We start from the raw sequence: 26,752 nt of genomic DNA, 5'->3' as shown, positions 1-26,752 counted from the left end.
ACTGCTTGGTGGCATCACTTCAACCTACTGACCGTGAATGTGCCAAAGAGTCCATTGTATCAGTATGTACTAAATAATAGGACAGCTGAGCTCTCACAGAATGGCTGGGTAGAAATGCCTAGTTTAACGTGGCTGAAGTCAAGAAGCACATTTCATTTCTTTGTTTGTTTATTTGTTTGTTTGTTTGTGTCCCTGTTACCAGTCCCTGGAGAGACGCTTTGCAGAAGGAAGGTGTAGGAGAGTGGCTGCACTGGTGTTAGCTCTGCCCTCTGTCACCACTGAGAGGGGCACAATCTCTTTCATCCATCTTCTAAACAGGACGTGTTGTCACTTCACAGTTCAATGATTTGAGAGGAGAAGATACCAGGGGTAAAAATAAAACTTAGATTGCCTCTCTAGCATGCAGCCATCTCAATAAAATTCTCTAGTAAGTGCTGGAGAGTAACCACAAGCTGAGCCTTCTAATCATGGCTCACAGCAATCACCCACGCAGGGCCAGGAAGGGATGAGGGGTGCCCAGAGGTGTCCCAGCTGGTCCTGGTGGGCTGCTGGGCCTCCACAGGTCAGCAGGAGGCCTGAGAGGTTCTGAAGCCTCCTCCCATTCCCACTCCCACAGGCCCAGCAGCACAGCCAGCCCTGCCGTGGGTGGCTCTGGTGATAGCCGTGCCCTGATCCCTCAGCTGTGACAGGACCTGAAATTCAAACGCTGCGGTCATGTTTCAATACCTCAGAAACATCTACAGCCTTTAGCGCTACTTCTTCCTCCCTCCCCCTGATCCTGTGAGATGCTGCAAGGGCTATTGACTGAAACCACCGAGCAGAATTTATTTGCCTTTAGGATACTAAAAGGCAAAGCCCTCCCTGTACTATATCAGCCATAGAGTGATTGAATTAAAATGCAACAGCAGCTAAATAATTATCACGTTACTCCATTAGTCCACATTCATAAAGCAGAGTTATCAGCACTCAGTGACTTCCAACAATTATTTTAAATGTTTTTTTAAATGTGGTAATGGGGAAAATTTATGGAGTGTTTCTAAAGCAGCTTGCTTCTGAAGGATTTATTCATCAACTCTTCATTTACTCCTGTATTAACATTTGCAAGTCAGCTCTTAAGGAAATTCTGCATATTTTCACTCATAAGAAATAGCACTTTAAGATATGAGCTGCAAATGACTGAATGTTGCTCAGAAGGGAGAAAAATTTCAGGTAGCCATTCTAGAGAAATGCCCGAATCAAAACCAAAAGTACGTTCCCATTGTCAGGGAACGTGGCAAAAGGACTTGACCTTTTAATGCTGGGGATGGACTGAAATGCAAGCAGGCGTGAGTGAGCAGACTTCTGTCTTTTTAGTTACCCACAGCACCCCAGAGCAATCAGAGTACCTGATCCCCATATGTGAGCTGTATGCCGTGTTATTACTACTTTTTAAAGAGTTCCTTTCCCGGCTCTGGTAAAATTGAGAGCAGCACAGCAATTACGAGCCCAAGAAGGCAGACACAGCTGCTCCAGCTCTGCTTGGGGCCATGAGGAATGAAGCAGAGCTCAACCGGGGCATGAAGTCCCGGGCACGTGCAATGCGTTCATTGCTTACTGTTGTTGCTCTCGGGCCAGGGGAAGCTGGGGGTGACATTATTGGGCCAGGAGAAGGTGCAGGTGATGCTTATGGCTCATCCCTGTAGACTGTTCAGGAAGCACTCCGAGGCGTGCTCAGTGCCCGAGGACCTGAAAGCGCATGGACTGCATTCTTTGCTTATTCTCCCTGGTGAATATCCTCAATGAGCCAACGAGCTGTTAAAAAATGCCCAGAAATAGTGGCAGATTAGCAGACTGCGCAGGGAGGTGGAAAATTCATTCACAGCCACCAGGAGAGGCTGAGGGAGCAAAATCCTCACTACTAAATTCTCAGTGAGTTCTAAGATATTTTCTTGACCACTTTTTTTTCTTCAAAGAGGTCAAAAGAAGGAGTGAACTAGAAATTATGTGTCGCAAAAGTGCTAAAAAATGAATGCAAAGGAACTGTCTCAGGTCTTGATGACAAGGCCCAGGTTTTCCAGAACAGCTGGAGGGCTCTTGCTGGTTTACAGCGCACAAAATCTCTTTAAAGTTTTTGTAAAGTAAAGTAACTGCAAAATATATCAGTTGTGTGCTCTGTAAAGACTCAAGTCAAGGAACTGTTTTAAAACTGTATGCTACAGAGTGGCAGCATCAGAGAAATTCCCACCTTACACAGCACCAGAATACCACAGAGATGAGAAGTATGTAATGCTAGCTGGTATCCCACACCTAAATAGTGCTGCTGCTGCCTCTTAACCCACCATCCCTCTAATTAGGAGGGCCACAGGAAAACTTGCAGAAGGATTAGAGACATGGGAAAAGCCCAGTAACTTGAAGAAGCCAGGAAAAAACAAGTAACAGGACAAAACAAGTCAGTGTTGTTTTCGCTAGATAGCAAGAAAAACACAGTGCATGCACAGAGGCAAAGGCAAGTTGTAAAGAGGCAGCACTGAAATTCCAGCTTCTTATTCATGTATGCTGTCATTTCACAGGGTTCACTCATTCTGCACTGCTCTCCACAAGAACTGCTCCTTTTTAATGACAAGAATGCAGAGGTAATATTTTTCCCCACTCGATCTATACACTGCACTCCCTTTAATTAACTAGTATCTTGAATGAGGAACACCTGCACTTTGATAAGTAAAAGTACCAGCAGAAATTGGGTTGATGAAATAGACACAAAGATATAACCCAAGAGCATGATTTAACCCGTTGATGTCAGAGGAGATGATTATGAATCGCGGCGTCATGGGGTTCATCCTGTTATTTTCTACATCCTGTCTCTGAAAGACAGAACTGATGGGGCCTTTGGGTTTAACTTTAAGAGTGAGTGCTCTTTTCAGAGCTTGATCCCCATTCCACTGGTGATTGATTTGGACATCTCTCACATTTGAAGGCCTTCATCCTGCATTTGTTGTCCTGCATCAGACTGTTCTCAAACAGGTTGAGGGAGGCAGTAGCCACACACTTACTTCTTGGGCAGGTGAAGTACAAACACGTCATAAATACGCCCTCCATTTCATTTGTGCAACAGAACTACAAGGGCTGATTTTCCTATTTTTTTCCCTCAGTAATTTCATTTCAGCCAGAACATTTCAAGTTGTTATTTTAGAAGTGATATAAGAATTTATCATCTGCGTTGATCAAAAAGGAGATGTTGGTTTGGCAACGTAAAGTCTTGCCTATTCAGATTTTCTGAATCAAATGGTACTTTTATTCCCTGAGCCAACAAATCCCTAATTCAGTATGACATACACTGAAATACTGCATTACTCTGAGGTCAGTGAAAATCAATGAACTGATTTTCATAAAATAAGGAATTGGCACTTTTGGGAAAAAGAAAACAAACTCTCAACGCTTTCATGTAAAGCACGCTGCAGCTGTCCACGAATCTGCATGAATTTTTCTTCAGTTGTGGTAGAAAAAGTTCTGTTTTCTCTATATTTCTAATGCACCGAAGCTATTGACCAAAATCTCAAAATAAAACATCAAGAAGAAATATTGACTCAGCTTCTCTGAAAGCCTGGATTCCAGTGAGGACTATCATTTGTGTTTTATTGCTGCTATTTATGCCCACAGCTGAAAACTTCAAGTATATTCTGCTGTGTTATGTCTGCTGCAGTGCAGGATCCTTACGGCTTTGTCTACAGCCAAATAAGCTCATGCAAAAGCCCAGGAAGCTTTTAATTGTTCAGCATTTGATCAGATAGAGGGGTTTGGTTCAGGTCCCACTTCAGGCATATTTATCACCATCCTCCGTGACAGATAAAAGCCATATTCTCTATTTCTACAATATTGTCATTCTTTCTACAAAATGCACATCTACAAATGATTATTTCATTATGAAGAGATAAGGAAGAAGTGCATGATAATAAATCACACATCTCATTCATGGCATAGAGGTAATCATAAAAGGCTCAAGCTCAGCTTGAGGAGAGGAAGATGACTAAATTCTGTGCCAGTGAAAATTTAGAAGTAAGGTATTTAGAAAAGTGACAGTTGTAACAACTTGTGCTGTTTTACAGAGGAAATTGCAAGGCATAAAAGTCATTGCAATTCAAAGACTTTGGTCAATCTGGAAAGAAGTCAAGCAATGCCAATTTGGTCCACTCTGCGCTTCTATTTTTTAGTCGTCAGCCCCATGTGCAAGTGACAATGTGCAATGCCCATGTGGCCTCTGTGCCTGGCTGGTAAAGAGAAAGTGGGGGATTATTGCAGACAAAATGCCATGGAGTCCCCACAGCTGTGGAGAACATCCTTCTGGCCAAACACAAGCACAAACAGCAGTGTCAGAAATGATGCTCCACTTTGTCTCTGCAAAAAGGGCAGTGAACGCTCCAGTGCTCATGCATCAGTCTGCATACCAGCCAGTACCTCAAGCACAATTGCTGAAGTGCTGTCTTGCAGCAAAGTAGAAGTGGCTGGAAGCCCTCCCTCACTTCCCCTTCAGGAGCCAGCTGTGCCCAGGCAGCACCTACCAGGAGGGTATGCTTGGTTCTCCCCACGGGCACACACAGGAGCAGCACACAGACATCTCTGAGCTCAGCAGCAGGGCAGAAAATATGAGCAGGTTGCAGCACAATGCTACGTTCACTAGTCAAGTCCCAGCTCCCGTACATCCAGTATTTGCTGCTTAAATAAGGGCATTTAAACAGAGCTCTTGTAAAGCACCCTAAAGGGAGACTCACGTCAGCATAATCTACAACCTTCTGCTTAGGCCCCTGAAGCCAATGTCCTGGTCTGAATCAAGCAAGGAGCAAAGCCAGACTCACGCTCCACAGCATGAAAGCGATGCTCTCTCATCACCAGCTGCAACTTTTTTCCTGGAACTTTAATGTGAAGTCCTCTGGAAACACTAAACCTTATCGTAACATATAAAAATATATGAAAATGTATTATTCACAGGTAGTAATTAAGAGATAGAGGTTGTTTTACTTCCTCCTCACTATAAAGAGCTTTCAAAGATTATTCTGGATTTCCAGTTTTCCAACGGAAGCAGTAAGACAAAAATATCACATCTCTTCTAACATTCCAAGAGGGATAATATGAATGATAATATGATAACACGTGATAATACGATAACTGTCTCTCAGCCATTGTCAATACTGCAACACAATTAACCTCTCTTTCAGCAATACCCACATCTGGCTGGTAGCCGCTCACCTCGCTTGTCATTGTTAAGTTTTCCCTGGTAGCCATTACCATTTCAGTTAACAATTTAAAACAATATTTTATCACCAAAAGTTTTTGTCCACGAAGCACTAAAATCCATCATTTCTTTGTCTTTAAGTGTTGACATTAAATAAGCAGCAGGTTCCTGACTTAGCAGGTATGGCAATATCTCTTATGAGTGACTCCTGAATGAGAGGCTTGGCCCCGCATTCATAATTCACTTAAATGTGCAGTTTGATAAATTCCTATCAGCCAGCTGTCTGAATTTTAAACAGTAGTATTCTGAAGTGATTTTGCCATATTGCAGGGAGAAACCGAGCAAGGAAATTGCAGTAGTAGCTCTGCTAATCAATATTTCCATTACATTAAGGAATGAAGAGCTGTCTGATGTTGGTGTGGAAAATGATTCTTTCAGTTTTGCCATTACTTGCATGTGAATTTAACTCTGGACAGGACAGTCAGTTTTCACTTCCAGACACGTAAAGCAAAGCATATCAAGAAAGGATGTGGTGTTCCTGCTGGGCATCAAATTGGCCATGAGTAAGCAGTGGGCCTTGTGCCACAGATGGCCAACCTCTCTTGGGCTCTGTTACAGAGAGCACTGCTTGCAGATCAAAGGACATAATCCTTCCTGTCTTCTCAACACTGCTGAGATGAACCTGGAGTGCTGGTTCAAGTCTCAGGCTCCCCAGTACATGAGAAATATGGACATAGTGGAGATAGCCCAAAGCACCACAAAGACAATTATGGGTTTGGACACGTAGCAGGTGAAGCTGAGAGAACTGGGTCAGTTTAGCCCAGAAGCAAGAGATCTTGGGGTGGATCTCATCTATGTGTATAGACACTTGCTAGGGGAGCAAAAAAGACAGAGCCAGCCTCTTCTGGGTGGTGCCCAGTGGCAGGACAAGGGGCAATTGGTACACATGGAAATAATTTTTTTTTTATATTTATTTACTTATTTTATGGTGAGTGTGGTCAAGCACTGGGAGAGGTTGCCCAGAGTGGTTGTGTGGTCCCCACCATTACGGCTTAATTCTATAAACTCAACTGGATGCAGCTGAGGGCAACTTTCTCCAGCTGGTCCTGCACCAGGCAGAGGGATTCTTTCTACAAGCCTTGTTTTGCATCAGGAAACTAGCATCAGAGGGAGAAAAAGGCAAAAGAGGAAAAAAAGAAAAAAAAAGTGAGCTTTTCATCTTAATAATCAACACTTCTGTTTGCAGTACACACACACAGCCTTCATTAACACTAGTGATTACACCGACACCCAAAAATGCACGTCAGAGCAGATTTGGGGATGTGTCTAAAGACTTGATGCTCCATTGTGTCTGATCTCCGTTTGCGTGGTCCATACCAGCAGCTCTGCAAGGAATTACCCTTGATGTCCCACTTCCAAAGGATTTTATACCACTGGTGCAGGTTAGCTACCTTTATGACTTTTCGTGGCTGGCTTTTAACCTGGACATGTCAGGGAACACCTCGTCTCAGAGTTCCCCACAGCCATGCATGTGAATTTATTGAGGCCCCAAAAGCAGTTAGCTGTGGCTCCACAGCAGCCTCGCACAGCCTCAGTGTTTCTCCTAGAGCTTCCTTTCTTCTGACAGTAACTCATTCCCTAATTCAAGATGCTTCAGATTCCCTCTTAAAAGATAATCTTTACTGTCAAGCTGGTTGCTGCACAGCTGATAGAGTGGCAGAGGCTGTAAGAGCTGAGCCAGATAACCTCTGCAGACACAGCAAGGGGAACCATAGCTTTTTTCTCTAGCTGGTACAATTCCTTTAACTGTTATGAGGTGAAGGCAAATGATTTATGAAGTGTGACATAATAAGATCTGCAGAAATGACCAACCTGACAGTCACGGAGCAGCAGGGGCCATTTGCCACACATTAAAACACACTGTGTGTATTAATGGCCTATGTGGCCACCCTAAGACATAATTTATTTAAAGACACACCAAAGTTAAACTGAAATTGGTGTACTGATTAATAGCTGTCAATATAAACTGAAATAAAAGAACTTAAATTTTGCATTTTTCCCTACCTCGAGAAACCAACAGAGTTACATGTAGGAGAAACGAGAGTGACTCAGTTGCTCCCTAGAAGATGTATTAGCAAAGAACAGACCCTGAAAGTTGAAGCCGAATCCTCGCTTACAACCAGGAAACCACAATTCAGGCAGTAAAGCTTTAAAAACCACAAATAAAGGCTCATTTGGGGCACGGTGATGCAACATAACCTCTTTGCCGGTACAGAAGCAGACTTCTTTCTAAAGGCTGTGATGCAGGCTGCCTCAGAGAGCATAACCACAAAATAGCCCGTCTTTCTCATCCATTATAGCAATTCCAGTGTTCCCAAGTTACAGGAGTAGAGAGCCTGTAAACATGTCATCAGACCAGCAGTTATGTTTGCTCCATTCAGTTCCTAGCTGAATTGCATTCAGTTGTTGCCACTGGTTACCAGTAGGCACTGTTTCAAAATGAATGGGAGTTATTAGAAAAGAACTACAACTTCAAATAGATTTAATTCCCATTTACTTTTATCATTACATGAATTTATGAGAGGTTTCTCTTTGTGTTGCCAGCTAGACTATTTTTAAATGAACAGTTTATGAGTACTCTAGTATTTGCCATATCACACAGGACATCCACCTCTACAATAAGAGGATACACTCAAAGCCCAGAAGAGCTCCTCAGTGCCTGTTTGTACAGCTAAAATTGCAGCTTCTGCTAGTCAAGAGTCCTCAAGCGAGGCATTTTTATGACATCCCCTGTGGCTCCATATACTTTGCTTCTTGTAGAAGCATCACCCACATGCTAACAAACTCAGAACCACTCTGTGGTAAGTACAGATTAATTAGCCAGCGCAGATGTAAGAACAAGTGTCTTTTCTCTTTCTGAAATTCAAGATGTTCCAACTGGTCCTTTCCCACTCAGGTGTGTGCGGCACCTGTTGCCTCTGCCATCCTCCGACAGTGGGACAATATACAGTCATTATGAATGAGGAAAAGGGATTGTTGTCAAATTGACTTATCGCTGCTAACCAGTAACGTTTCACAAAATTTTGGCTGGCATTTTACTCAGCACTATGGAAGTGCTCCATACTTTGGTACGAACAATTGTCACCATCACATTAAATTCGTTTTAATTCCAGTGTTGTAAACGCAGCTTGGTTCTGCAAGGCAGAACTCGTAACTGAAATCTGATTATGGCAAAAATACCAACTTCTAATAGCAGTTTAAGCAAACTGAGCGCTAGAACATCCACGTGGGTGGACAACCCAAGATTAGAATCATTTGAGTTGGAAGGGACCCTTAGGGTCACCTAGTCCAACCCCCCACAATGAACAGGGATACCTGTAGCTCAATCAGGTTGCTCAGAGCCCCCCCAGCCTTGAATATCTCCAGGAATGGGGCATCCACCACCTCTCTGGGCAACCTGCTCCAGTGCCTCACCACCCTTATCATAAGAAACATCTTTCTTATGTGCAGCCTTGCAACATCCCACCCATAATGGGAGGGAGGGGGTGATCAGCTGCAGTGAGAGCAATGCAACCACCCCACGCGTTCTGCCTACTGTGTACTGAACTTCTGGTGATTTAATCTGTAGCTGACTGACCAAGTGGAGCTGACAACACAGCCTGAACCCTGGCTCAACATGTTCTGGTTGCTCAAAACATATCTACTTTGAAAAGACAGTATGTTTTGTATGAAACCTTAAATACAAGATAGCACACGCTAAGCTCTGAGGGAAAAACAAACTTAGTGAACATCCAGAGGTGTGCAAAAGTCAAACTCCTCAAGCTGTCTGATGTTTCCAGAGAAGTTTCCTGCATTGTTCGTGGCCAGTAAATGAATCTCCTGACTTAGGTGAACTGCAGTAAAACAAAGTGGGGATCAAAGACACATCCTACCAGGCAAGAAAACAGAATGTCTGCCACAAGAGCCTGGATCCACATACCTTTGCTGTAGAAGCAATATTGTCAGGGGGTGCTATAAATGAGTATGAGGGGATAGCAACAGCTCTGGACTCAGAGTCTGAACCAGAGTAAAAATGACAACATAGCACAGGCTATAATGACAATAGCACAGACTAAGGAGACTCCTCTGCAGGTGAAGAGCAAAGCAGATCGTGTACAAACAGTGCTGAGAAGTCTCCAAAGAAGCCCCACAGGATGGCAGTAGGCATAAAAGCTGCTCTGATCATTGTGGATGCAGCCATTTAGAAGCATATTTCTGCTGAGCTTAAGGAAACTGTCTAAAATAGAAAAGAGAGCTAGAGCTGGGAGAGCTAGAAAATCAGAAACTACTTCAATTCCTCAAACCTACCCCTCTGGGATGAGTCTCACTTCTAAACAGAGATCTCATCTGAGAAGGAACGAACTCCTCAAGCCGTTGGAAAGCTAAGGATGGGACTGTGCAGGAGGAGGCAAAGCCTACTGAGCAGCATGGCTGCAGCACCAGCCAGGTAGCTGGGCCTCATCTTCAGCTTTCCCATGTCTGGGTACTATTAACCAGCTCCACTTTTTTTATTAAAAAGACTCTAAGACAACTTTCCTTTAAAACTTTGATACAGCATGCTATATGCTGTAGGATTCTCAGGCAAACCATGCTCAGCAAGATAATCAAGGTCGTCAGGAGAGTATGGGAACCCTTTCGATCCATTGCTGGTCTGAGTCCTGGTGCCAAGAGCATCATCAAGAAATAAACAAAGCTTCCATCAGGCATCTGAATGATGCCACTTCACACAGCAGTCTCTGGGAAGAACAGCAGTCTCCAAGGCAGAGCTGTGGCATGTGATAGTTCCCACCCCTCCAGTTGCCTGCAGTGGAAAGCAAGCCTCCAGCTCTAGGCATCACCGCTCAGCTAATGCGGTACAGGTAGACAGATCATTCAAACACCACATATTCAGATTTGATTTTCTACTCCACGTACAGCATTCTGCTTCCTCTAGAAGGGTCAGATTTTAATATTTAAGTAAAAATCCACACATCATAGAATGGCTTAGGTTGGAAGGGACCTCAAGGATCATCAAGCTCCAACCCCCCACTGCAGGCAGGGGGCAGGGCCACCAACCTTCACATTTGATACTAGACCAGGCTGCCCAGGGCTCCATCCAACCTGGCCTTGAGCACCTGCAGGGAGGGGGCATCCACAACCTCTCTGGGTAGTAACAATTTATCACACCCTCCCTAACCCCCTTTCCTCCCCCCCAAAAAAAAGCCATTATTTCCTTCTGCTCTTCTTGAATGCTACCCAAATAGCAGCACCTGGCAGAGCAGTAGCATTTACTTCAGTACTTCCAGACCGTCCCCAGCCCTGCCAGAACAACCCCTCAACAGCCTTGTGAGCTCCTGAAGCTGCTATTAGTTCACACACACATTTTCAGTGACAACTGCCAGGGAATATCTGTCCCAGTTGTTCTTATAATCATGCTGCAGGTTGTGGTTCTTAAGGATTGCATGTCTTTTGTTGAATAGCAGTACTGTTTTCCTCCTTCAGGTCAAGTCTTTCTGCAGTAGAATCCTCATTGCATGGCCTAACAGGATATTGAGGTTGGGGATTTGTCAAGGCTCTTGTTTATTTTATGGTCATGTTTTAAATCCATACCTATTCTGAAGAAGACAAACTCTCGTGGCATAGCACTGTGCTCACTGACCTGCTGCCAGCTGTGCCAGGCCTCTCATCTCAGGGCCACTGCTCCCACTGCAGCTGCCTACTGAAAGGTGGGAGAAGGGAAAGCATTAGCAAGGGAGATGATGGAAGCACATCATGGACTCAGCTTGATGAGGCACATAACGCTTCTGGTGGCTCCTGCCAGGCCTTGCCGCCATGCCGCCACCCACAGCTCAGGGCAGGACAGGGCTCACCACAGGGCGTAGGTACTGCTGGGCACAGGCCTCGACGTGCTTCGCTGCACAGAGGCAAAGCTCAGGAGTGGCTTGTAACAGATTTCAAGGGGCCTTCAAAGCGAGCCAACCATAACAGAAGCCGCCCACATCCTGTCAAGAAAATAAGATTCCAAGACCCGTTTCAAACACCTGCAGTTTGTCACTTCGCGAAGGACCCTGCAGGTTTTCCCTTCCGTCTGCCGGGCACTCGTTAACGAGGCTGCGGCGCCATCTCCTGGAACGGTTGCCTCAAAAACCAGATTTATCGGCAAGCAGGTAGTTTAGCCCTACAGCTGTGTATCACAGCAGCACTCCTAGCTACTCGGCTATATTCTCAGTGCATCCTGAAAGTGTCCTTCGGTGCCATGAGGCATATATTTTTATTACGGGAGGTCGCACTCATTGTTGTAGGTGTATTAACACTGTTTGTGACCTACCCCGCTGAGCGGGACTGTACCCAGTAGTACCACACATCACCACACGCATTTCTAGAGTTGTCAGATCTATCCATCCGACAGCTATATTTCTCTATACAGCTACAGGGTTAAATACTTCAGCTATCTAAAAACATTTCTTTCAGTAAAATGTTTCCGGGCATGATATTTGAGGCTGTTCCTTAAAAAGAGGTGAAACCACCGTTGTTTTTATGATCTAATCAATGTAATATAATGATCCCAGGGCCTCAGGTCTCCCTCAGGAGAAATGGCAGTTTCTGTAGACACGGAAATGTTATCCCTAAAACTGTCAAATGAGTAATAGGAGGCTAATACTGTGTACACAGTGCAGCATCTTGCTTTTGAGCAGAAAAATAACCTTCAGCACTGTGCTGTATTTACCAATATACAATAGCGTATTTACTAACGGAGCCTGGCGGAAACGTCTGTATTTTCCTTTAACAAAGGGCACTGATGAGCAATGAAGACAGACTTCACCAAGCAGGCTGTTCTTCAGCCACGCCATCAACCAGCTGTAAGAAAGGATTCATCAAAGGTGCTCCTGACGCTCTTCTCAAGTACTGTGCTTTTAATAACCCCATTTCCACTGCTTCGTCAAAGAAATAACCGGCCTCAAAACGGGGCACGTTAGCTCTGACATCTTTTTAGTCAAACATTATTCTGCGTGCAGTCCTCAGACATTTCCTAGGGCTTCTCTGTTGCTGTAACATTCGCTTTGCCAGAAATTAATTCTGTTTTCATTGCTATAGGCTGAACTCTGGATGAAACTACAGAAGAGTACGCAAGATTTAATCGAGGCAAGCAAGACTGGGTTTGCAGTGACATAAAACAAACAAACATTTGCAGTAGAAGATGTCAATGGTGGTGTACAAGCCTGAAGTACGTGTGTTTGAACATTTCTCTGGTAAACAAATAGTGCAGCAGCACACAGTGTTGTGACATTTAAGACCAACTTTGTAAAATAAATACTTAAATCTCCAACTACATTCTTTGCCTTTTCAAAGCACTAACCACTTTACTCCTTGATGCGTTCCAATATTAGCTGTAGTCCACAACAGCAGCAGGTCACTTTCTAAGAGAGAAGTTGTCTCCAGCATTTAAATAGGATGCTAAAGTCAGTGAAGGAACTGTTTTTTAAAGCATTCAATTATCAAATAAAGGAGATGGACAGAGCGTAAACACCATCCCACTTGCTGTTACCACTTCTGAAAGCAGGAAGTAGGAGGAACATGACTCAATTTCTGCAGAATGGTTTAGTTTATACATTGGAATCACAGTGAGGTCCCAGGTGCATTACACAGCAGCAAATATCCTCTGCTAAAAATGAATTTCACTTATTGGAATGATTAAAATATTATTAAGTCAGGGTGAGATTTCCAAAAGGTGATCAGTGAAGTAAGCAGATTTTTAGAATTAACCTCCCCTTAAAAATGTAATTGTGTACTTAACTAAAAGCACAATTAAAAAAGACATACCCAAAGTAAAGGCTACCGCATAGGCCTGCGGATTAGCACAAGTCCGCTATCTCAAGAAACAAAGCTCCCTGACACCTACATACCTGTTTGCAGAATGTATTGAGTGATCAAAAAGGCATGATGAGATTATTTTATGCACTCTATTGTTCCCATCTTTCAATGGTGTGTTACCCAGCATCCATACACTGTAGGCCCTCACTCTGCACATTTAACGGGCACATAGAGAAACAGCACTCAACTTCTTTCTGCAGTGCACACGTACCCTCTTTATACGATGTTGGTAGGCATACAAACAGCATTTGTATTTCAGTGTGTGATTCTTTAAGAACAACGCAAGGGCTGACAGGTTAACCCTCTGATTTACCACCAGGTATTAATGAGCCCCAATCTGCTGCTAAAACCGGAGTTGTGTCCAATTGGCCCATGACAAGAAGTTGGATTCTCTTGAGTAATTCCTGCAGGTTTTGAGATGTTTACTTCTTCTCTCAGCTGCAAGGTCTGATCTCACAGACATACAGGATTTTACAAGGTCTGAATTTTTTCCCCAGATGTGCACCCCAAAACAGGGAAATTACTTTGGTCAAACAAAATCCGTTATAATCTACAGTGTTCTTCTTGAACTCCTACAAAAGTGCACAAATCTGTCACTGGACCTCTTCTCTCCTGTTCTTCCAGACATTAAGAAATACATAGGAAAAAATAAACCTTGTCAGTTGCCCAACTGCTGCTGCACACTTTCCAAACCACCACTTGAACCCATTCTCCCTTAACCAAAGACAACTTGTATACAGTGGAACTGCTTTTGATAGCTGAAATACAAAAAAATCTCAGAGCAACATAATCCCTAATGATACCAGTGTTAAGAAAAAGCAAACCAATAAATATTAACCATGTGCTACGCAGCAATACAACACAGACTGACGTGTTGCATGTGACAGTCTGCCCTCATCCTCCTTTTATCTTCATGGGTCAGCCATTTTCAGCCACCAAACAGATCTGAAAGAAATCATCCATGGAGAACTAGAATTTTTACAATTTCAGATAATTTTTGTCCTTAAAAAGCCCTTGATTATATCCCAACATTAAAACCTGAATACCTGAATCAAATCATTCTTTAAGAATTATTTTCTATGTGTAGAAATAACATCCCCTCATTTGTCTTATGCACCTCTATGGTTCAATGACCGCACAAGGCTGAAAGTCATTCAACCACATCTCCGTTACCTGTTATTCCTGGAAAGCACAACAACAAAAAATGACAGTCCTGAAGAAATCAAAAGACAACAGCACTACAAAAATCACAGAATTGTGGTATTCCTCTTATTCTAAAAAGCTGAGAGTGAAGGAGAGGAGCAGATCTGAGAAGCTGTCAAGTTCTTAGAAACCTGATCTGCAACTCAGGTAAATACTGAAAAAAATATCACAAAACAACAGTGTGTGATCTTCCACATCAAACAAATTTGCCATCTTTCACATCAGACACACGGGAGACAAAAATATCCTATCATTTTAATAGAATTGAATTACTCTCAGGTTCTAAAGTTGGTGCCCAGTGGGAAAGCAGCAGTCTGACACTTTCCCTGGGCTTTACTTGGCATGCCCTGTGAGGAGAGCCTGAGGGCACTGGGCTGGAGAAGAGGCTGAGGCATCCTCATAGAATGGCTTGGGTTGGAAGGGACCTCAAGGATCATGGATCTCCAACCCCTCCGCCACAGGCAGGGCCACCAACCTCCACATTTAATACTAGACTAGGCTGCCCAGGACCCCATCCAACCTGGCCTTGAACACCTCCAGGGACGGAGCATCCACAACCTCTCTAGGCAGTCTGTGCCAGCACCTCACCTCTCATAGTAAAGAACCTCCCCTTGATATCCAACTTAATAGGAGGCTCTCTGCAGCTCCCGAGGAGGGGAAGCAGAGGGAGCTTGTTCTACTTTCACAGCACTGAACTATGTGACACAGCTTATAACCTAAAGAATGCCTCAGCAGTGCTGAACTGCCTCCAAATTGTCAGGCGGGAGAAATCCACGTTGTTAAGGGAAATAATTTCTTCAGCATGAAGTAAATAAAGTATTGAAAATACAGCTAAAGAACTTAAAACCCTCTGAAAAGGCTTTTCTTTTGAGTTGTTATGTACTTTTGCCAAAACACCTCTGGAAGGCTGGATGGATTTTTAGTTTCAATGGAAGTAGCAGTGAACAGCAACTGAGCCCTGAAGTTCCAGGATCACAGAAGTTCACAACTTGCTAATTCTTATGTCTTCTGTATTTCCTAATCTTTCTAAATAAGCTGAAAGGCAGAACACAAAAGAAAGCATTGTCTTTTTTGTTAAATAAAAATATCAGCATGTTCAGACTTTTTTTTTTTTTTCTCAGTGCTATTACTTCAGCTGACATCTGTCCTCCAATCAGTGTCCACGTGGTTCTCAGAGAAACAGTCTTCTTTCTTCTCCACTTCAGAGCGAGGTTCTGAAACACAACACAGACTACAGGAACCCTTCTGTTTGTTCTGGGGGATGGATGATCTTTTGAAGAAGCCTACCACCCTACAGAGACAAAACTGCCCCAATGCTCACATCACCACCTGCAGAAAAACGCTGCTTCAACACTATGTAAGATGAACTCACTTCACTGTGGTCAAGAAATCTGATTTCCTCCCTAAATTCCCCAAACAATGAAAAATGAAAAAAATGATACTGATGAAAAAGTACAGTTTCGATGTAAAAGAATATTTTGGCTCTAAGTCTATACTGAAGAGCACTGGGGGAATGCTTGCAGTCACAAACCCTGCCTGTTTGTGCTCAATAGCACAAGAAGCAAAGCTATCCGTCTCATATCAAAGAGTAAGGACAAAAAGGAAGTAATGAAGCAACTGGTAGTTTTAATTTAGAAATGATAACAAATACTTTTTATCTGAAGCTTGTGTCAAATGGGAGATAAAACCCAGAGGATGCAGACTTAAATGTTCGGTATTTGTCAGAGAGGTGAATTTGTCAGTCCGAATCATCACTATAAACAACAACAGAACCAAAGCGTTTCTCAAGTGACATCCTACAATGGTTTCTGAGTCTTCCAAGGGGAAGAAAGGAAGGCGATATACCAGCACATATGCGCATAGCTGCTAAAATCACCGCTACCAATCAGTGCACCAGAGCAGGGTGAACACGTTCCTGGTGTTACTATTGAGTTATATTACACCAAATACAATAATCACACATATCAACTTTGAACTCACGTCTCTCATTTGAGTTGTGTTAAAATAATCCTTCATCAGAGAGAAGCGGTGCTGCTTACCTGCATACGAATGGACCTCATGCAAACAGGAGTTTTATAAGAACTTGCTTCGTTTAGTTGACATAAATACAATCTGAATGCAATTCAGCTCTGGCAACTGCTATATTAGAGGTAACACTGAAGGAAAATGATCAACTTTAAATGCAGCAAAATATATATCTAAATTATATACAGAAATATGTATTTCTTTGTATCTTGTATAATATAATTCTAAAAATGATTTATTTTTATTTTAAAGAAAACATGTCCTTCGCAAGGATGGCGAGATCCTTCACAGAAAAATGTGAGCACACTGAACAACCTCTTCTAGTAAAACCTTCATTACTTTTGAGATACAAAAACTGTTAATGGCAACCATGGCCAACCATTTCTGCATTAGGTGCGAGCTTATTCAATTTTCTCAATTGCTTCTATGCAAAACCAAGAAAAATACTAGAGGAAATGGTAACCACACCAGGAATCTTTAAGAGCCGCCTTTCAGAATTCCAGTTTTGTACTTCAGCTTCAGACATTTATTGTTCAAAAAACAGCTAGAGGTATTTCTGACATCATCCTTAACAGAACTGCCTGAACCTAACTGCGCTAAAAGCATAAATACATCAGGTTTAGTTAAGTAAACGTACTTGACATACAGTAGGGGAATAAAACAAATGATAATAATAAAAAAATATCTCCTCTCCCAAGAACAAGCACTTAGATCAAGCAATCCAGTTAAAGGCAATGCAATCTGAACATGTAACTTAGTTAGATCCTATAAAACTAACACGTAATATCAGAATTATGGTACAGTTACATCTTAAGTCTGTCTTCCTGCCTTGCTAAAATATCCAACAGCTACCCAGTGAGAATCCTATCTTGGAACTTCTATAATTTACAGAAAACTCAGACATCTTCTTCATTCTTTTGTAAATTAAGTTTTAAATTCTTATGTACCCACCTGTTTTGTCAGTGGTCAAAATAAAAAGTACTCTCCTGCAAGAATGCATTTACTGTGCCATACATCTCAACCTTTCCTTCTGTCCTTAAGTGAAGATTATTTGAATCCACAACATAGGCATTGTGGTAGTCATAAAAACATACATCACTCAGCTGTGAGTGTAAGTACCCTATTTACTTACCAGTCCTCTAATCCTTTCACATAATTTAGCCTCACATTTCACGTCTATCGTATCATTCTCATACTTAATTGTCGGTCTAAAAAAAAAAAAAGCTTAATACTCTGAAAACTTAACACAAAGGAAATAAGATTAATTTGACAACTAATTAGCACAACAGATTCTTAACCAGTAGGCCTGTATATTGCTGTAATTGAAGTAGATGATTTATACAGCAGGGGAGAATGCACCTAATTCACAGTGCATTTCTACCATATGGTTTCTCTCTAGGGTCATCCCATACTTTTTCATGACATTTAGATATGCTGGTACATTTAATCTCATTTATTTCTACTTCTAGAAGACAATTGATACATTAAGTACGAAGACTTCAGAGACAGAGAAAGCTACAATTTCAAAATTTCTACAGCATTAGAATTGTTATTATTGAATGAGTTCATAGATTTCTTCATTCGTGTCTTACAACTAAAGTAAAATGCACCAATATCTCTTCTGCTTTCCTCAAGCTGTAAGTATGTGAAGAACTCGCTCCTGAACCCCAGTGCTCACAGGAAACTCTCTCTGAAGTCATATACTTGTTTAGTCCTGTAGCAGCTTCTGCTACATAATCAAGTAACAGGTTTCCAAAAATTGCAGCTATTAGTTAACTAGAGGAAAATCAAACTCAGACCTAACTAATAGAGACAACTGACCAACTGTATTAACTAAACAATGACAAGACTCAAACTGAGGCAGTGGCTCTCCAACATTTGCTATTAAACTCCAAAATCCAGCTTATTAAAGTACTGCCAGCTACCATCTTCTGGTCCCTTTATAGAATATCTAAACATAGTGAGTGCAGGATTTTTCCCTTTCAGCTTGTTTCTTAACATTTGTCTCTCTCTCTCCAGTCTTACAACCACTCCATTTCCTGTCTCACCAAAATACCATACAACAGTAAGAGCACTGTGATCTACTGGTGGTTCCATGTGCCAGAAAACATTCTGATGGGTACAGAATGATGTGCTGGCAATGCTTGCCGAGATAATACCATACATTAGTGCCCTAATAAAAGCCATTGCATAAAGAATAGGAGGTAGAAGGCATTTGAAGAGACCTCCTTTCATACTTGTTAAGAAAAGCAGAGTTGCGTCCAGAGTTCAGCAGCCATTGAGCAGCTAAGTGATCTTCTCTGCTCATTTTACCTCCAGCTCATCCTATTTCCCTCCGATCTTCTGTTTGTCCACCTAATTTCCAGGGAATTCAGCCTATGAGTTTGAAAAGCCATGAAAACTGCAGAAGCGGTCGTATTTGCTGTGAGTACATCTGCAGGGTCATACTATTGGCATTTTTAAAAGCCAGGTTAAGACAACTAACCTCCAATTCATCCCTTCCTATGTGAATGTTCTGTATGTTAAGATACCTGAAAACTGCACTGATACAGTAGCACTTATTTTAACTTGTATAACGAATAAACTGCACATGCTGTTTTACAGACAATATATATTTGTAAACTTGCTCATGCAAAATTAGTGTGCACAACAGGGATAATTGTTTTCTAATCCCCACACCTTAAAAAATGACATTTATGTCTGCTTCTTTTTGAACTGTGCCAAAACCCCCTCTTTAATATAATAAATCTTACACAGGATTTATCTGCCAGCCAAAACAATTTATGAAGCTGAAACAAAAAGAATAAAAAGTTATACAAAAACATGGTGCACCTGGATGCTCGATTCCCACCTCCCCCACACCTCTTTGTTGTCGTCTACAAATAGAAAGAGTAAACAAAAGAAAAAAAAAATCATGGTCACAAAATTTTAACATTTTAATCCTAAATGTTACAGGGAAAATGGATGTTGGAACCTACTTCCATACACCATGCGTCAACTTCTTAATTCCCGAATGTGGCCAAATCCACTAAAACAAGAGTGGTTAACAAACTCTGGATTATGGAAATACATTTCTGGAATAGATGCTAGAAAAGCAACAATGGGAAAAGCCAACTGTCTCCATAAAGGTAGATAAAGTGGAACAATGTGTAGATTAGATATTTTTTTCTGTTTCTTACTCATAACCTGTCAATTCAGTGCATCTTATGGTTCAACATAATGGTCCCCATTTTGGGCAAACATTTAACTAGTGTCCATAGATTCCAAGTTAGTGGATGATGAATCTTTTTGGATACTTTCAAAGATGGTTGCCAGCTCAGTGTTAGAGCTTATCTGTGACTGGAATTCACTCATTAATGGACTCTTCTCTGCTTCTGGAATGGTTAGAAGTGCTGCTACTGCCCTCATCGCAGATCGTTTCAGTTCATCTTGCTTTTCAAACTCCTGTTTCACTGAATTTGCCTTTACCTAGGGAAAAAAGTGAAAATGTTTGAAAGCATAGCTCAACTCTCCCTCTACACTCACCTTAACCCAAACATATCTTATGAAGACCTATTTCCTTTTGCCAGACCAAACTTGAACGCGGTATGGTAAGCAGAAAAATGCTGTGAGTTACCAAGTCAATTCCAAATAAAAATGCTAGCAGCTGAAATGGTATTAGCACAAATACTTCCAGACTTCAGAGAACAAAAATTAAACAAAAAAATCTGCTCTTATTAAAATAATTGATTAGTCTTCTGCTTGATTTCAGTGATATATTATTATTAAAAATGGTAAAAATTCTTGACAAATATAGCAGATTACAGTAATGGGAAAAGAAAGATAAATCAGGCATTAAATCAGTATCAGAGCACATAGCTGGATCAAGAGGAGTGGGAGTAGAAGGAGACCAACTGTGCCAAAACCCAAAAATCTCATTATATAAATGATGAAGGAAAAACAAACAACACAACAAAACAAACCAAAAAACCAGCACCACTTTATGCTACCTCCGTCCTTCATCACTCTAATTTTGTCTGCAACAACTTAACCATCAGAAGTATTCTACTTTCATTGATTATAAGAAGACACTTACAAGTTGCTGAAGTAGCAGCTAGATTTTTGAGAAACAAAAGAAACAGGATTTTTAAAAATGAGCTGACCATTTTACTCCTCAATTTGTAGTTTAAGGAGAAGTAATACATGCTTAAGGTCCCACGTATTTGTATCATTCTGCCGACTGCAATTTACAAACTGTAATTCAGGAAATGCTGCAGCAGTACACCTAGATTACAAGAAGCGTTCTTCATACACAAATTCATTTATGATTCTGTAAGGCAACACAAGTTAATTAACAAACAGAAGTTTCAATTTAAAATAATACCTTAGTTGTACATGTAGCGCGCAAAGGTTCAACAAGCCTATCCAATCTCTGCAGCACTGCACTTGGACAAAGGGTAGACAGTCTCACCAACATTAAAAAGGTTAGCATCTAGTTGGAGAGAAAACCAAAAATCAGTCATGCACAACACAGAGTTATTTCCTAGAACACCGTGCAACCGTTAACAGCAATGCTTTAATGATATTTTAAATAATGAAATATTTAAACACGCGAAGTAGCATTCTTACCATTTCAGTCTACTCACTATTTACTGTTTGCCTACATAGCAAAATGACAGCTAACCTTAATGTCATAGTGATCCTTCAAGCCATCTTCAACGTGGTTTAGGAATTCAAATATATCTAGTCTATCCAAACAGCTATCCAAAAGAGTATACATGCACTCAAAAGCAGCTTTCCTAATGTCCAACCCATCATCAACTGTGTGCTTAAATGGTCCCATTTCCACCTGTCAGCAAATAAAAAACAAAGTTAAAAAGTAATATATTTAGACAGTCTACTTATGTTAATCTAGTCACGTTTTTCTCAGTTAACATACCTCTCTGATTAATTCCTTTCTGACTTTTGTTTCATTGTAAAGATGAGGAAGCACAGTATCTAAGAGGTCCCTTATTAATGATGGTTTATTGTGAGCAGCGGAGTTAAATGTCACTAGGGCTACTCTCCTGACATTGAGATCCGGGTCTTCCAATGTTTTCAAAAAGTCACCTGCAATTGCATACAGAAATAAATCAAAGAAAATTCCTAAGGTACCAGAAGATAAGCCTACTCAGGATGTATAACGTAACAAGGCCTGTCTCCATACATTTTCACATTAGCTTCTAGAGCTCTGTGGCATTGCTTTGGTAAAACAAATGCCTGCAAGAAGAAGTATTCCCACCCCCACAGTATTCAGCAACTTCCAAGAGTGCTGAACCTTTAAAGAGGAGAAAAACAGGGTGTAAACAAAGCAGTTTCTACACCCCCCCCCAAAAAAAAAAAAAGGTAACAAGACTAAAATCAGAGATTCTTGAAGTAGTAGATACCAATAGCTCATTTACTGTATTCAATACTTAATAAGTATTTCTAGAAATCAAAGGGGTAAAGCAAGGTTAGTGGGAGGAAGATAGGAGGAGGAGAAGCCAACATGCATAATCAGTCAAGTCATTAATGTATTATTAAAAAATATTCAAGATTAGGAATGAAAATATGGTAAGAGCTGACATTTTCTTACCATAAACAAACAACTTGCTCCCCACAAAACTGTTTCAGAAGATGAATCTTTTTATTCCTTACTAGATTTAGTGATATACACTTCTTTCTAAAGATTTTAGGGTAATCAATCAACTATAAAGCTAACAGTCACCACAGCATATTAAAGAAATCTACAACAATGTCATACAAATGAGAAAAGCTCAGAAAGCCACAGAATTGCAAAGTTCTATCATACTGAAACCTCTGATTACCTTATGCACAAAGAATAGCTTCCAATAACTTTCAGATCAGAAAGCATTACAGAATCACAAGGGCCTAGATTTACAATCCACCATCTGATAATACTCAGAATTAACACACATGTATACGTATTTTAAGACCAAATATTTCCAAGACCACCTTTCCAGGTAAAGAAAGAACCTTACTAATCAAACTGACATAATTTAGAAAGATCCTGGAAGAAGAAATCATCTCTTAGGTACCATCTTTCTAAAAGTTCTTGCTCCTTGCATTCTTCGTCCATTGCAGCTTCAATATATGCTACTTTTATCACCTATCTTGTGCCATTCTGAATTCAAATAAGCTACAGTTAACAGAAGTAATTGGCTCCTAAGGAAACCATTTAAAACAGTTTCAACAGTTAACATAAGCAGCTATTTCTGGTTCCATCTACAAAATAATCTTTCTCTGAAGACACACAGAATACATCTTAAATGCAATTCCATCACTTCGAAACTTAGAATTTGTCACTAGAAATAAATAACGTACCTATGCAGTTCTTCAAGAGTGGGTCTATGGGTTGTGGATGATCAGAAATAGTGAACTTAACAGCAGTCACCACAGAACTTCGAGCATATGAGGATCCTAACATGAAATAAAATCATGAGTACGTAGCAGTTAAAATACTACAACTACAGAATTTAAATCACACTTAAACCCATTCTTTATAAACTTCTAATAGTCTTACAAAAGCTGAAGAATAAATGCTACTTATTACTAGTAATGCAATGTTGCCTCCACAGATGTACTGGTGTTACATTTTAAATGCTGAGACACAGCATTTGTAATAAATCTTTTCTGCTCCAGAAAACTGAAGTAATGAGCCTACTTGCACACTCTTAATTTATCTCATGCAAGCCTTTAAACGATTCTCCTCTTTAAAGCAGAAGGACATGAAGAAAACACACTGATACTGTTCTAGATACGACTATAACTCATTAATCAGTTTCATCCTTCCTAACCTTACAAATTTCAGAAATCTTTTTTGAGAATTGGGAATATATAAAATGTTAATGCTCTGCAACAAATCTATCAGGCAGTACTGTCCTTTGCTGCCCACGCTCTCCCCTTTAAGTTTATAGTTTTGTTAAATGTAACATTATTAAATTAAATATCCTACTCTGAAAGCAGAACATAAAAGTAATTCATGCTTTGCATGACTTACTTTCTCCTGTCCAAATGGAACTAAGCTTCATACTGTTCTTGGCAGAGGGTTTTGGGGGGCAAGCAAACTTCAGGAATAGTACAGAACTTAAGCAAATCACCAAAAAACCCCACAACAATTTATTAAGATAATACAAGGCCATTTTCTACAATTTATGCATACAACTCACCTGATGCCAAGTATCCCTTGAGTCGTGGAAGCAGAGTCTCTGGGTCTATTAAAGTAAGCTTGCCCAAGCATTCAGCAACAACATTCCTTGTACCCTCTTCTGCACATTCGCAGTGTTTCAAGAGTAAGGCCCAGATGTTCTCAACATATGGTTTGAGACCAATCACTGATGCAGAGCTAATTATTTCTTTCAAGGAATGAAGAAGAAGGTATTGCCTCTTAGGCTGGCTGGTTATTTCTTGTAAGACAAAAGGCAGATACTCAGGAAGATTGCCAACACTAATACTGCCTAATGCGTAAGATGCTGCTGATTTGACTTCTTCACTAGGAGAAGAGAATGCTTCTAATATTACAGACTTCAGCTCAATTTGTCCACTTAAGTCAATGTGATGCCCAACTTCCCCAAGTGAAAGCAAAGCCAAAAGCCGAATGGAATCCGTGGACCTTGAGTTCTTGACATCTTGAATGAACTGACCTACCACAGCTGGTCCCTCCTTAGGGCACGCTCGAGTAAGGGCAGCCACACATTTGGCAATGGAATAATAAGACTGCTTGTGAGTAAGTGCTGTGCTCTGGGAGTACACTGGACCCGTCAACATGCGCAGTAAATCCATATAGCCTAGATTATTTGTACCAGTCACAACCAAAGCTTGGAAAAATTCTAGCATGGCACTAAGTGCTCCGCCCTGAAGTAGAGGCGATCTCACCAGCCCAATAAGTTCATTGAGAATGGACCCACTAATCTTTGACAAGGAGGAAGGATATACTTTAGCAAGTGTTGTTAGAAAACTGATGGCCATCTGTGATACGTGCATATCACTTTCACTAATAAGAGGTGGAAGCTCATCCAGAACAGCATCAATCATGGCAGCTGTCAAGCTGTCACTGTAATTCTTAATTAAAATATCTAATGCAGAAAGAGTGCCCAGTTTCAAAGCCCGTTGGTTCTTTCTCAAAAAAGAAGCAAGAATAGGAACTCCTTCCCCCAGGATTGGTCTCAAATCTATCTTCAAAGGAGAACCAGCAATCAGTGTCATGGCCTTCACTGTAGTTAACCGAGTGATTTCATTCTTCAGTCTCTCTAGGAAGATCTGAAGTGTACTAGGCAGGTCTGTGCCCAAGCTGTCACCAAGGCTACAAATGATTTGACCCATGCAAGATATTGCCCTTTCTTTCACCTCCTGATCAATGTCAGCAGCCTTTAATCTCTTGATTGTACAAGTAAAGAGATCTTTGATGTAAGGAGTAGCATCAAAGGAAGAAGGCTGGTCTAAAGGACGAATGACTTTCACTAGTTGTTGAGTAACCAAAAGTGCCTCTGATGTAATCTTGTAAAATGGATCTCCAACACAAGCTACAACTGGAGGCACCAGTGCTTGAACATGAGGATGAAAGACTTGGGGAGAATGATTGCAGAGGATCACATACAAACAGGACAAAGCATCTATCTTCAGATTAGAAGAACTTGATTTGTCATTCAGTGAAAAAATTATTCCTGAAAGAAAGATGAAAAATATATTTTTAGGTTAGGATATTTATATCCCTGCTAGAACACTCCAAATTTCTGAAGGAAGGCAGCTATACTGTACTAGGCTGAGTATAGGAAAACACTTCCTGAATGCCTCCCAAGCCCCTTTCTTGCCATTTTATTCAAACAACTACTTTTCAAACTTCTACACAGAGGACGTGTGCCATTTAAGGTTTCTGATGCCTTTTTTTAATTAATAAAAGGAATCTGTACCTTTACATTTTCCAAGATTACTTTCCCTTTTTTACTTCAAAACTGAGTATCTAAGGCACTGAAAGCTAAAATACAGGCAATATTTTTTTGAGATAATCAACTAGAGGCAAATGAACTTTTCATTAAAATACAGAACAGAATCTGAATCTTACAGCCAACCCTTGTTGTCAAGATTAATGGAAATGTAACTAAAATATTTACATGAATTTATAAATACAGTAGCTGATTACGTTGCCAATTTCAAATATAGAGTACAGTCAAGATTTTTGTACTGAAGTTTCATATCAAAGTTCCCAGTAAATCTTTAGTTTAATTGTATGTTTCTCATACCTGGTACAAGAACAGGAACATGTTGTGTTAGGGCTCCAGGTAATACATTTACTAGCTCGGTCAGCATATTAAAGCAACACTGACGAGTCTTCACACTTTTCTCCTTCATTTGTTTGTGCAAGGCTTTAACTATGTTGGGAACCTGTAACCATCACACATTTGTTAATTGATTCAATAGCTGACATTTCTTTCATCTGTCATCACTTGGGCAAAAGGCTAAGACACACCTTTCTCTATTTCTGATTTCTCCATAGAATCAGAGTTATTGTCTAAATAGCAAGAAATGAAGATTCAAAAGAATCACAAACTAAAAAAAAGTAGTATTACAACTTCAAAAGGTGAGATGAAACAAAAGAAAACCACATCTGCATTAGTAAAACTATGCAGAGAAACAATTGAGAAGTCAGTCAAATAATTCACTTTAAGAAAAGGAAAATGCTACTTGTCAGCACTATTCTTTTTATTTTGCAAATAAAACGTGTTATAGCAAATCAAGTTTTATCATGATTAATAGAGGTTTTGTCTATGTTCTGGTACATACGAAATAACTATTTTGCTTTGGCAATGTGGTTAAATTACATGGGACATACAACTTAGAGGTAAACAGCTGAAGTCAGATAAGCGTTATCTGCTCAAGCCAGTAATTTTAATTTCCATGACTGGAAATTAACTGCTGCACTTTTCTGGGCTGGTTCTATGGCTTGCGATATCAGAACATAGTACTACAGTACTATAAGTTGTAATCTATATATGACAAAAGCATAGCACGGCGTATTTCAAGAGCTATCAATATGAACAGGACATAACATCAATATGTTTTCACAAAGTTCAACAAAAAGTCTTGATGAATAACCTGACTCTGAAGCATTGTCAAAGGTGTCTCTCCTTGTTCCATTGCATCAGGATCACAAAGCCAACTTTGCACAGGTCGAGTTTGTTTTAAAAGAGAAAGATAAGCGTGAAAAACATCTGCTTTAACATTTTCTTCACGTTCTTTGAATCTGGCTATTAAAGCAGGAGATACAGTTTTGTAGAATTCTGGAAGCATTTCGTGTCGTGTGCTAACAACAGCATCCAGACATTTAGCAGCTGCACGCCTTACTTTCCAGCTCATGTCATCATCATCACTATATTCATCATCGCTCCCTTGAAAAAATAAAATTATGCAGAT

The 26,752-nt window shown here is 40.7% G+C and overlaps 1 protein-coding gene and 2 long non-coding RNA genes across 3 annotated transcripts in view; 1 reads left to right on the top strand and 2 right to left on the bottom strand.

Moving 5' to 3' along the window:
- Window positions 1-6,173: 6,173 nt before the first annotated feature.
- Window positions 6,174-11,367, bottom strand: LOC121110228. Its single transcript, XR_005848036.2, has 3 exons — window positions 11,266-11,367; window positions 10,884-10,943; window positions 6,174-6,363 (listed from the first exon to the last, which is right to left on the bottom strand). It is a non-coding gene; the product is annotated as an uncharacterized LOC121110228 (long non-coding RNA).
- LOC121109185 lies at window positions 11,262-19,054 on the top strand. Its single transcript, XR_005848035.2, has 3 exons — window positions 11,262-11,391; window positions 12,017-12,105; window positions 12,320-19,054. It is a non-coding gene; the product is annotated as an uncharacterized LOC121109185 (long non-coding RNA).
- A 182-nt stretch (window positions 19,055-19,236) lies between these two features.
- The window catches only part of CAND1 (cullin associated and neddylation dissociated 1), a 28,918-nt gene continuing 21,402 nt past the window's right edge, over window positions 19,237-26,752 (bottom strand). Inside the window, exons 8-15 of the mRNA XM_015282846.4 lie at window positions 26,435-26,727; window positions 25,582-25,723; window positions 23,512-25,005; window positions 22,667-22,762; window positions 21,243-21,412; window positions 20,988-21,152; window positions 20,688-20,795; window positions 19,237-19,792 (exon numbers count right to left, since the gene is read on the bottom strand). Of these exons, the coding sequence (XP_015138332.1) occupies window positions 19,568-19,792; window positions 20,688-20,795; window positions 20,988-21,152; window positions 21,243-21,412; window positions 22,667-22,762; window positions 23,512-25,005; window positions 25,582-25,723; window positions 26,435-26,727 (2,693 nt within the window). The 3' untranslated portion in view covers window positions 19,237-19,567. The remainder of the gene's footprint in view (window positions 19,793-20,687; window positions 20,796-20,987; window positions 21,153-21,242; window positions 21,413-22,666; window positions 22,763-23,511; window positions 25,006-25,581; window positions 25,724-26,434; window positions 26,728-26,752) is intronic.

Source organism: Gallus gallus, chromosome 1 (genome assembly GCF_016699485.2).
Source record: "Gallus gallus isolate bGalGal1 chromosome 1, bGalGal1.mat.broiler.GRCg7b, whole genome shotgun sequence".
In the NCBI taxonomy this organism is placed as follows: Eukaryota; Metazoa; Chordata; class Aves; order Galliformes; family Phasianidae; genus Gallus; species Gallus gallus.
This window is presented reverse-complemented; position numbering and strand designations above follow the sequence as displayed.